This window comes from Stegodyphus dumicola, chromosome 11 (assembly GCF_044657685.1).
Source record: "Stegodyphus dumicola isolate Sdum_Otavi_A_Nest chromosome 11, ASM4465768v1".
Lineage (NCBI taxonomy): Eukaryota > Metazoa > Arthropoda > Arachnida > Araneae > Eresidae > Stegodyphus > Stegodyphus dumicola.
The window spans coordinates 42,309,462-42,322,461 of NC_140778.1; the positions used below are offsets into that span (position 1 = coordinate 42,309,462).

The 13,000-nt window shown below is 31.4% G+C and overlaps 1 protein-coding gene across 1 annotated transcript; it reads left to right on the forward strand.

Annotated features, from left to right (window-relative positions):
• Positions 1-6,233: 6,233 nt before the first annotated feature.
• On the forward strand, positions 6,234-11,520 carry LOC146993902 (uncharacterized). Its single transcript, XM_085826622.1, has one exon. It carries the CDS (start codon positions 7,939-7,941, stop codon positions 10,528-10,530), a length of 2,592 nt encoding a protein of 863 aa, XP_085682748.1. The 5' UTR covers positions 6,234-7,938; the 3' UTR covers positions 10,531-11,520.
• Positions 11,521-13,000: the final 1,480 nt, after the last annotated feature.

Genomic DNA, 13,000 nt, shown 5'->3' on the forward strand with positions numbered 1-13,000 from the left:
ATGGATGCATTTAATTAAACGGTGGGCAATAACAGCGCTGATCATATGTTTCGTATAGGAAATCATTTTCTTCGTGTTATCGTATAACGGAAAATATCCACAGATTATATTTTACAGTTTTTAAGAAGTCATGGGTTATCTACTTTAAGAGAACACCTTCGTGGGCAATTTTCTAAATAAAATTGGCTTGAATTCACGTTACGCATCGAGAAAATCATAAATACCACAAGCAGCTAAACTGTTCGGTTGCCAACAACAAAATACCAACATCCAGCAATCTTATTCACTCAACTATAGTGAACTTAAACTAATGTTTGTATATTATTAGTAGTATTAAAATAACGAAAATATTTATTCTAATAAAAATTTTTGTTTGAATATCCTCCCTAGTAAGGTATTTCCTTTGGTTGGAGATTTGTCAACAATAAATGCTATGTTTAAACAAGACATTTATTTAGAGCATAATGCTTCAAAAATGTATGCTGGGATCCCTAGAAAAAAAAATATCGCCGGAAAATATATCTCCGAAAAAATATTTAATTATTCATATTCTTATGATTAATTATTAAATAATTAATAACTTTTATAATTATTAAATAAAATGCTTATTTATACTTTACCTAATGTACAGCAACACTCTTTCTTTACAAAAATACCATATTGAATAAATTATATTGTAAGCTAATAAGTAACAACATTGCTTTGTTTAATTAAGATACAATAACAAGCCGAACAAACATTAAATTGGAAGTCAAACAATAAAAATCAGCGTTATATTTTCAAATTTTCACAATCTAATTTTCATTATATCTTATCTCGTTCATTTGCGCTTTTGCAGCTGAAGATGATGGTTCGGTAAAACCATCGAAACTAGTCCTGTGAAAATTTGAAAATATAACGCTCATTTTTGTTCTTTGACCAAATTAATTGCTTTGTTTGTTATTAATATGTCTCATCCTTCCTATTTCAGATAAAATTTACTAGTGTTTCTTGGACAGGAAAGCAAGAATTTTTAATTTGAATCCATAAATTTATGATACACTGAAAACGGTTTCATGTTATAATTCCCTTTCTGAATATCTTGAATGTATATGAAAAAGTAAAATGCAAATTTAATATTAATATTACCACCCTTAAAAACACCCAAATATTTCGTTTATTACTCTCTTAAAACTACGTAATAATTAAGGAAAAAAGAAATTATTTAAAATAATTATTAGTTACCTGCAGTTGAAGAATATAGGAAAATACAGAAGATTTTAAAGATTTTTAATTAATGACAAAAATACAGAAAATCGGAAACAATACGAAATGTTTCAGCAATATCTCAGAAGGAATGAAAATTGCACCAGATATTTGTCAGAATATAATTTTAGTGATAGCAGTTTAATCAGTCTGCATTGAAATTCCGGTGATAATCAGTGACATACAGATTTAGGTTACTTAGGTTAAAAATGCGTAATAATTTAAAATTTAACCGGGTAAATTTTAAAACCAATTTATTTGAAAACTCTCAGCTTCGCTGCGATCCTTCGTCTGGCTTTTAAATGTACCGGAAAAATGGCTGAAGGGAACTCCAAATGTTAAATTTAAAAACTGCGTAGGATTTTACTCTGCAGAACAACTTCATAAAAAAAGTTATTACGTATAACAAAATTACAATGAAATAAGCAATGTCCCTTAATACAAATATTAATTATCCTAATAAATAAATTAACCAAATTCCCTTTGCAAAATCTTAAGAACTCAAATGGTATAAAGGAGGTTAATAACTTTGTTTCCTAAAAAAAATCAGTCAAAACTTTTCAATATCTTAAAAACAGTGAAATGAGCAATAAATAAAATAAAGGAATGCAAAAAACAAAAAATTCTGAAAAGCAAAGTATAATTAATGATATTTTATCTTATGTTTTCAAGGGAAAAAATTACAATGAAATAAGCTATATCTCTTAATACAAATATTAATTATCCTAATTAAAAAATTAACCAACTTTCCGTAGAAGAACAAAAATCATGCAAAACTTTTCAATATCTTATAAACAGTGAAATAAGCAAAAAATGACATGAAAGCAACTCAAAAAACAAAATTCCGCGCAGAATTTTACTCCACAGAACAACTTTATCAAAAAAAAAAAAAAAAAAAAAATCAATAAAAATATATTATATTTATATAAAAATGACAATGAAATATGCCAATGTCTTAAAAACGGTGACATAAGAAATACGATGAAAAATTGTTGCCAAACCCATATTTCTAAAAGAATGAAACTATTCAAAATAATGCGATTTCATCAAAAATCTATCAACAACAATAAGACAGGAAAATTGTTGCCCAAATCACATTTTTAAAGATGTGAGATGTGAGAAATGTACTCGGAAGCTTCCTTTAAAAAATCTTTTAAAAATACAAAATATTATCATTTTTCCAAAATTTTTTTTGTAAAAGCATTCGCAAGGATGAAAGTTTAACGTGTCCAAAAATCAAAGAAAAATAATCTATACATTTTTAAAAATAAACTTTTTTAGAAAAAATCCCATTGAAAAAGTGTTAAGCTCCCTTTGTTAAATAAATTCGTATTTAATCGATTTATTGAAACACGAAATTTATTTTAAGTTCGTAAAATAGCTAAGTGCCTACGTTTCATGACGATGTGAAAATGGAGTGTGTAGAGTAAAATCTCACTTTCCTATAGCCCATTGTGTTTCAAAAAGACACGATTTCGTTACAAAACATGAAATAAAAAAAATTCGAATTCGAATTTCGAAAAAATCGCTTCGAAGTGCACTGGCTCTTGTGTAGATGTACCTATGTACCAAATTTCGTAGCCGTGGGTCTATTAGCTTACGCGCAGCGCGAACGAAAGGCGCGCACACACAGACAGACTCTTTCTTTTATTATATGTAGAGAAGATATGTAGAGATAAGATTGTTTAAGGGAAGGAAACTTTCAAGTTTCGCAGCTGTAGCCTGCGGCATTAAGATGGACATCACGGAGAGTCTAGCCTTTTGCAATTCTCTTGAGAGCTCACAGGTACTGAACAATATATGGCAATCAATCTCACTTAGCGGAATCATTGAAGTAAAATTCTGGGAGGGATGGGAAATAACAAAAGAACTGCTTGACAATTTTCAGAGGTTTAGGGTTATTTTCGGGACATTTTACGGGAAGTTCGGTCCAAAACTAGCGACAGTTTTAAAGAGATTCGCAGATAATCACTCGACAGGCTAAGGGTTAATTGACCTGCTGCTCTGTTTTGATGAGCAGATCTCAAAACAAAGGAATAGATAAACAAGAGCTAAGTTCAGAATCCAGAAAGCAAACAGAATTAAAATTTTTTATGAAAAGCATTGCTTATAGATTATAGGTCACATAATATCATGATAGAAGGTGTTTATTACGCTAACCTATTGACTCAACTTGTACTAGGCCCACCAGCGGCCGAGAGGTAAATCCGCTGAATGCTAATAATTCGCTCAGAGTTTTATCTTGACGAATAGGCTGGCTGCAGAGGAGATTTTGCTGTTTTCCTCATGTATAAGTGAATCAGAGCCAGTTTTTCCTATATTGTTCCTTTGAAAAGGCATATCTTCTCTTAGACAGATAGTTCTCACATTTTTTGAAGTAATAATCCAATACAATTCCTATTAACTATAAAACTGTGTAGCAAACTCAGCAGTAAAATTCCGCTTTGCATAAAAACGCTGCAGCACACAAGACTAAAATTTTCCAGATTGCTGTTCCAGGAATGATAATTACAGCTTATACTCTATGCACAATGTTCACTAGACCTTGTCATCATTCTTTTTTGTTTCAAAAACAGAAGAAGTATTTGTATATTTCATACTGCAGTCTGATGATGATTTGAATGATATTCAGGAATGATCTGAAGGCTGTGATAAAAAATATTTTTATATTGGAATTCAATGCGTAATTGATTGCTGTACTAAATGCATTTAAGTCTACATAGGAAACTGAGAATGGAATTTTAGAAATTTATCTTATACAAATTTATTATGCTTAAACTTACTGAATATCTACCTAATATTTATGGAATAAAATTAAGCAGAGAGAAGGAATATTTCACAAATGGCATGACATGACAAAACTAAAATGTACATAGGCTGTACAATGAAATTTTCTACCATTATGAAGATGTAAGACACAGAGCTCTTAAGTTGTCTGAATAATTTAAAAATAATACATTTGTTATGAATCCAGGTAAACATTGAAATTTAAAATGGAAGTTAGATTTTGAACGTTGATCATAAGTTTCAAGGCTATTAAGTTAAACTGCAGAAAACTTTTCAAAAGAGAAATTAAAAACTGAAAACAACAAATTACAGAATTAATGTATTCACAAAAAAAAAAAAAAAAAAAAAAAAAAAAAAATCACAGGAGTTCACCAGACAAACCAGTTAAAAAAAATAATAATTGAAATAAGGAAGTAGCTGTTATTTTGGAAACAAATGAACAAAAACTTTTCATTTGAATAATAATAAAAACATATAGAGAGATTTTAAATCATTAGTAAAAGATCATTAAAAATGCCAGTGTGGTAACTGTATTAGAAATCTCAGCTCTTCTACATATAAATCCATTAGTAACTTTAAATAAATAAATAAAGGTAATACAAGACATTTTGATGGTTCTGATGAAGTCATACATATGTGCTGATTCATTGCAGTTAGCAATATTTCTTGAAATGTGTTGGTCCTGAAATCAGTTTCTTATGTATTTCAAGGTTTTGAAAAGAAGTAAAAAAAGTATCAAATTGGTTAAAATTTATTCAAAGGGGTTAAAACAAAAAGACAGGCATTTATCTCATGTACATATTTTAATTCTTTTAGAACTTGTATTTTAGAACCATCAAAAATTGTTTTCAGATTTTTTCATTAAATAGCTTCACAAAACTCACTTCATTCTCTGACAACTGAAAGTATTAAATTATATTGCTTGTATTATTTGTTACTGTACTAAAAATGGTCTGCCTTAATAGATGTTGTGTATTATTTATTTTTAGATTATTATATTAGATTAAGTTTATTCTTATAGGAAAAAAAAAAAAGTAATAATGTATATATGTGCAAGATAAGTTGATAAAAAGGTTAATTTTTTTGATTGTTTACTTAAAACATCCAACAGAAGTCATACACTTAAAATTTATATGTATAAATTGATTCACATATTTGCATTAAACTGAATATTTTTAAATACATTATCTTAGAATAATAATGTACTTATGTAGAATTTACTAATATTTTACTCTATATACATACAAATATATTGCATTATTTCAGACTTCCATATTTAAATATTTGGATAAAAAAGGCCAAGCATTTTTAGATGTCACCATAAAATATATTTGGTGGTAAAATGACTTTCCTGTATAAAGTTTTATTTTTGAGCTTATGGAGGCAGGATATGATAATAAAACAAATACTGCATAAGTCATTTGTAAGCGATTATTTTCTATATTCAGAGTGTGTAATCAGTCACATATATTTATAAAAAATACCTTAGAATTATCTTTATTATAATTTTGTATATATCCTCCTCCTTCTTTTCAATATTAAATATAAGAGAGTCAATTGTGTTTTTAATAAATCATCAGGTACACTATCAAAAGGTAAAAAATTTCCACGTCTTTATATTAAAATTTGAGTTCTTCTAAGAGTTTAAAACAAACCCACACACAAAAGTTTGCTGCAGAAACCAAAATTATGATAAAAAATTTCTAAAATTTTTTTTAAGGAGCTGGGTGGTTTGTTTACATTCTTTTTCAGCAAGACATTTTTCGAGACCAGACTCAAAAATGTATGTATGCATGTATATCTGTGCACACACACACAAACGTATGTACACACATATACATATGCTACATGAACACCTACATCCGTACATACAAGCATATGCACATACATTTCTGAATTAATCTCCCGAACACACTCTTTATGTATATAAATGCTTCTGTATGCAATTTTATAGAAATATTTAGCTACGCATGACAGAAAAGTTACACAAGGTTTTAAGACGATTTTTCAATTTCGTTTCATAAGAATGTGATTTTACTGCTTGCATGTATGATTTATTTAAATCTGTTGATAAGAATTTCAAGAAATTTTGATTATTTGTGTAAACTCCGCATCAGTATAAAATGATCAAACATTAGCAATTTAAAACAAGAATAATATTCAGATATATTCAAAGTTCTTTATTTTATATAATGCTTTAGATATCTATCAAAGAATGATAGTAATTAGTCATAAAATGAAATAAAAAATAACTTTTTCTTGACATTCTAGCACTACACGGAAAAGCAATTCACCCTTCCGATAATCAACACAAATGTAAACAAACATCTCTTTACGACTGGTCAGAATGCGCAAAAATCACGAAAGTGTCTCTGCGCAACTAGTCGTACTTTTAGCATTTTTACCATGTTTCAGCTAAACGTCCGACGTCGTACGGGTAGACACAGCCCATCAAATACAGCGTTTGTAATCAAACATTTATAATATATCATAATAATGTAACAAATGTTTTTAAACAAAACGCAAAATCGCTACTTTTGATTATAATTTGTAATCAAAAGTTGGGAGGATGTTAATAATGCATTATTTATTTTAATGTTTATTATTCTGTATTCTAAATTTCTTGGCTCATCAGCAAGCCTCACTTAGATTTTGCAGGTAAAGTTTAGTAGTTTAGTAATTAGTGCTCGGCAATAATAATTGATATTAAGTTTTATAGAGTAAAGCAATTGTCTTACGTGGTAATAAGGTTTGTTTTCGTAGAAACTGATTTTATTATTTGAATAATTACCGCAGTTATAGTTTTTTTTTTAATAATAGTAGCGGCTGCTTTAAAACTATAATGTGACTCTTTAATTAAAGTTTACTTCATGCTGAAGTGTGATTCATACTGCTTAGTATTCAAATCTTGAAAGCCGGTTACTTTTTTCCGTGTAAGCTTTAAGAGTTGTTACTAAATTTCTAACGTGACATGTAACTTCTTCGAGTTATAAATCATTGGGTAGCTACTGTACAAAAGTTTCAAGTAGCATAACATACCATACGTGACCCAGTTTTACAAATTCCTGTTTAAACATGTATATGTGATCGGGCAAGAAGTGTAATTTTTGTGAACTATAAGAAATTAATTTTCAATTAAACATTATTGGAAATCAAGGCATTCTTAAGGTGTCCTAATAGCAAGCAGCTGATACGTCACATGAATAATTTGTGTTGATCCTTTTACAAAAAAAGAAGAAAGCCTGTTTACATGAGACATTAAATGCTAGAATAAACCAACTTAAAACTACTTTTACCGAAATTTCTGTTTAGCAGCCAGTTTTACACTTCAGAAGGTGAAATTCATCACGAGATGTGTAGCAAGTTATATTAAGAATGTCAGATACAGTTATCAGGAAAGTACAGAAATTGCATATTTTAGGAGAAGGATGTTCTAGGTTCAGGGTTTGTAACAAGGTAACAAATAATGTTCAAGAGGTAATATTTAAAACAGCACATGCATATCCATACTGAACAAAAACCTCATATGTATGAAATTTGTAGCATGTCATGTAGTCGAAAAAGCACTTTAAAGGTGCATATGCTAATTCACATTGGAGAGAAAGCTCTTAGATGTGAGGTATGTAGACATTTAGTTAAAAGACTAATTCAGACAATCATCTGCTTATTCTCACAGGAGAATAACCTCATCTATGTGAAGTATTTAAGAAATCATTAAGTAAAAAGATCGGTTTAAACATGTATGTGCTTACTCACGCAGGAGAGAAACCTTATATATGTGAAATATGTAAGAGGATATTTCACTAGAAGGGTAATTAAAACATACATATGCTTACTCACACGAGGGAGAAACCTCATGTTTAGGGAGAAACCTCATTTAATCAGAAGAGAGCTTTAAACTGCCATATGCTTATTCATACAGGAGAGAAACCTCATGTTTGTGAAGTATGTAAGAAGTCATTTAAAAAAAAGGAGGATTTAAACAAGCATATGCTTTTTCACACAGGAGAGAAACCTCATATGTGTGAAGTATGTAAGAAGTCCTTTAGTCAGAACTCTACTTTAAACAGCCATATGCTTATTCACACAGGAGAGAAACCTCATGTGTGTGAGTTATGCAAGAACTCATTTAATCAGAAGAGAGCTTTAAACTGCCATATGCTTATTCATACAGGAGAGAAACCTCATGTTTGTGAAGTATGTAAGAAGTCATTTAAACGGAAAGAGGTTTTAAAGAAGCATATGCATACTCACAAAGGAGAGAAACCTCATGTGTGTGAAGTATGTAAGAAATTTTTTAGTCAGCAGTCTACATTAAGCAGCCATATGCTTATTCACAGAGGAGAGAAACCTCATGTGTGTGAAGTATGTAAGAAGTCATTTAAACGAAATTATCAATTAAACGAGCATATGCTTAGTCACACAGGAGAGAAACCTCATGTGTGTGAAGTATGTAAGAAGGTATTTAAACGAAAATATGATTTAAACAAGCATATGCTTAGTCACACAGGAGAGAAACCTTGTATGTGTGAAGTATGTAAGAAATCATTAAGTCTGAAAGGTAATTTAAACAGGCATATGCTTATTCACACAGGAGAGATACCTCATGTGTGTCAAGTATGTATGAAGTCATTTAGTCTAAAGTCTACTTTAAACACCCATATGCTTATTCACACAGGAGAGAAACCTCTGTGTGAAGTATGTAAGAAGGCCTTTAGTCAGAAGTCTGATCTAAGCAGGCATATGCTTATTCACACAGGAGAGAAACCTCATGTGTGTGAAGTATGTAAGAAGTCATTTAAACGGAAGGATAAATTAAACGAGCATATGCTTAGTCACACAGGAGAGAAACCTCATGTGTGTGAAGTATGTAAGAAATCCTTTAGTCAGAAGTCTACTTTAAACAGCCATATGCGTATTCACACAGGAGAGATACCTCATGTGTGTCAAGTATGTATGAAGTCATTTAGTCTAAAGTCTACTTTAAACACCCATATGCTTATTCACACAGGAGAGAAACCTCATGTGTGTGAAGTATGTAAGAAGGCCTTTAGTCAGAAGTCTGATCTAAGCAGGCATATGCTTATTCACACAGGAGAGAAACCTCATGTGTGTGAAGTATGTAAGAAGGCCTTTAGTCAGAAGTCTGATCTAAGCAGGCATATGCTTATTCACACAGCAGAGAAACCTCATGTGTGTGAAGTATGTAAGATGTCATTCAGTCTGAAGTCTTATTTAAGCCGCCATATGCGTATTCACACAGGAGAGAAGCCTCATGTGTGTGAAGTATGTAAAAAGTCATTTAGTCTGAAGTGTAATTTAAACACTCATGCACGTATTCACACAGGCGAGAAACCTAATGTGTGTGAAGTATGTAAGAAATCCTTTAGTCAGAAGTCTACTTTAAACAGCCATATGCTTATTCACACAGGAGAGAAACCTCATGTGTGTGAAGTATGTAAGAAGTCATTTAAACGGAAGGATCAATTAAACGAGCATATGCTTAGTCACACAGGAGAGAAACCTCATGTGTGTGAAGTATGTAAGAAATCCTTTAGTCAGAAGTCTACTTTAAACAGCCATATGCTTATTCACACAGGAGAGATACCTCATGTGTGTCAAGTATGTATGAAGTCATTTAGTCTAAAGTCTACTTTAAGCACCCATATGCTTATTCACACAGGAGAGAAACCTCATGTGTGTGAAGTATGTAAGAAGGCCTTTAGTCAGAAGTCTGATCTAAGCAGGCATATGCTTATTCACACAGGAGAGAAACCTCATGTGTGTGAAGTATGTAAGAAGGCCTTTAGTCAGAAGTCTGATCTAAGCAGGCATATGCTTATTCACACAGCAGAGAAACCTCATGTGTGTGAAGTATGTAAGAGGTCATTCAGTCTGAAGTCTTATTTAAGCCACCATATGCGTATTCACACAGGAGAGAAGCCTCATGTGTGTGAAGTATGTAAAAAGTCATTTAGTCTGAAGTGTAATTTAAACACTCATGCACGTATTCACACAGGCGAGAAACCTAATGTGTGTGAAGTATGTAAGAAATCCTTTAGTCAGAAGTCTACTTTAAACAGCCATATGCTTATTCACACAGGAGAGAAACCTCATGTGTGTGAAGTATGTAAGAAGTCATTTAAACGGAAGGATCAATTAAACGAGCATATGCTTAGTCACACAGGAGAGAAACCTCATGTGTGTGAAGTATGTAAGAAATCCTTTAGTCAGAAATCTACTTTAAACAGCCATATGCTTATTCACACAGGAGAGAAACCTCATGTGTGTGAAGTATGTAAGAGGTCATTCAGTCTGAAGTCTTATTTAAGCCGCCATATGCGTATTCACACAGGAGAGAAGCCTCATGTGTGTGAAGTATGTAAAAAGTCATTTAGTCTGAAGTGTAATTTAAACACTCATGCACGTATTCACACAGGCGAGAAACCTAATGTGTGTGAAGTATCCACGAAGTTATTTAAACAAAAGGGTAATTAAAGAAGCACATGCTTAGTCACATAGGAGAGAAACCTCATGTGTGTGAAGTATGTAAGAAGTCATTTAATCAGAAGAGTAGTTTAAACACTCATATACGTATTCACTCGAGAGAAAAGACTTGTGTATAAAATATGGATAAATTAATTTTTATTAAAGGATTTTTAAGATATGCGTATCGACAGAAGAGGGAAATCTGTCATGTATAGAAGAATTCATTTGGACAGCAGAATAATTCGAAAAAATATGCGTTGATCTAAGCAGAAGAGAAGCCTTCTGTCTTTTGAGGAGATGTTAAATTAGTATGTTGTCATAATTAATTGATGGGAAAATTCTTGGTAATAAAAGAGCCATTTAGTGGCAGAGTTTTAGATTTAAAAGTAAACTGGGTGCTACTGATGCTGTAGAGAAGTTTTTGAATTGTCATTTGATATAAATAAATCATAATCTAATTATTTTTTAAAAAAAGCAAAAAACTACATTTATGCAAGTTTTATCTCAATTGCATTTTTAACTAATGCTGACTTGAAGCTACATTTGCTTATCTATCCTACCTTAAAGACTCTAAAACTGCTTATACCGACCTTGATTGAAAAAGCTGGGATTGTTGTTTTGTTCAGGATCTGCCATGATGTGTTTTGTGTTTCTTCCACCTTTTCGGAAATTTGAATTTTTGACCCTAGATATCACTTTTCACAGATTTTTGTATCACTCATATTCAGTGTTACATCTGTTACCTAGCAAAATGCACTGTTGTGATGATATGATCTTTACCAATTTGACATACTTCTGAGATGCAATTCTGGAGCAGGTCGAAATGCTTCATCCCATATGTGTATTGTAACTTGTATCTTCTTTGTGCTAAAGACATTTCAGAGTTTATCAATGAAAGCTATTGAATTAATGATAGAGATGCCTTTCTTGAACCTGTAATGAAATAATATATTAGATGATTTCTTTACTGTGTTAAAATATTAAAGACCTGCAGTCAAATTAGACAGTTCCATTTTTTTTACATATTTTTTATCTAATGAAATCTATTATCAGGAAATATTCTCAGTATGGCTATCCAGCTGCAGTATCAAATGTCTCGAGTGTATAACATTCTAAAAGTGGTATACGGTTATCACATTATACTGATAAAGGGAAATGAGGTCTTGTAAGATAAAATTCTTTCAAATCCTGGACATACCAAGTAGAGCAGTGCAATGTGTGTAAAGTACCTAAGATGACATTTGAAAAAATGAATCAGTATTGTGGTATTTTGATGCAGGTAAGAAACTCAAATATAGTACATATATATTCAAAAACTGGGTAGAAGTTAACAATTGTGTGTCCCTTGTTTTTTTTTTTTTTTTTTTTTTTAATTTCTTTTAAATGCTAAGATCGGTGCCAGGAAGGCACAATTTTAAGATGGTCGCTACACAAAACCAAAATAAGAAGTCGAAGAATTGCACAAACCTGGTGTCCATGTACATATTGCTCTATTTTCACTTAAAAGACTATTGGAGATTTGCACAAACTAGGCATTGTTTATTGCCTTAGCTTTGTCCATGTATACATTGATCTATTTTCATTTACAATAATCAGGAAACTAAAACAAAGTTAAAACTATCATGGTAAATTGAACAAAATTTGTTGCTAATCGGAGGGCACTCAATTCTACTCTAGAGCCAGAAACTTCTATGTTCTTTATGCAGTGTTCAAAGAAGCTTGGGTTAGTCTTTTGATTATGGTAACTTGGCAATTTTTTGGCGAAAATTTGGCGACCAACCCTGCTACAGCAACCTCTTAGTTTTTGTTTGGACGCCATTTTATTTTCACAAAGTAAAGGCATGTTTTTTTTTTTTTTTTTTTAACTCAACATTTTTTTCCAACAATCCGCTAGCTGAATTACGCTTATGCTAGAACTTTAATGGAACAAAAGTGCTTAATTATGATGAAGATTAGGTGCGAAATTGGGAGAAAGTGCAGAATCGCCCACTGCTTGCAGTGTTTTTAAGAATTGCACATGCACAGTATCATCCATGTACACGTTGACCTATTTTCACTTAAAAAAATATCCCAGAATTGCACAAAAATGGCATTGCACACACTCTTGACTTTATCCATGTTACAGTGCTAAAGTCCTAGCTACTAACCTTTATTGGCTAATCTTTGGAATATGGTAACAGGTAGTTTGGCGACATTTTGGAGGCAGTAAAATTTACTACCTAGGACTTTGGGAATAATGTGGGAAGTACTCAGTTCCGATTACGCATTATTTTGTGTGAGGGAAATGAGAGATCATGAGATATGTCATGTGACATTAATGGACGAATTACAGTTCTTTAATCGGAAAAGAGGGGAATTTTGGAAAAATATCTGCAATACCATAGTATTTTGTATTAAGCTTCATTGAAATTGTGTGAAAGAGTGTTGATTAATTTTTGGATCGCATGGCGCTATCTAAAGTGAATTCTAAATTTTTAAT

Excerpts from the sequence above, each read along its gene's own strand:
- LOC146993902 (XM_085826622.1), top strand. The coding sequence starts at position 7,939 with ATGCTTATTCATACAGGAGAGAAACCTCATGTTTGTGAAGTATGTAAG.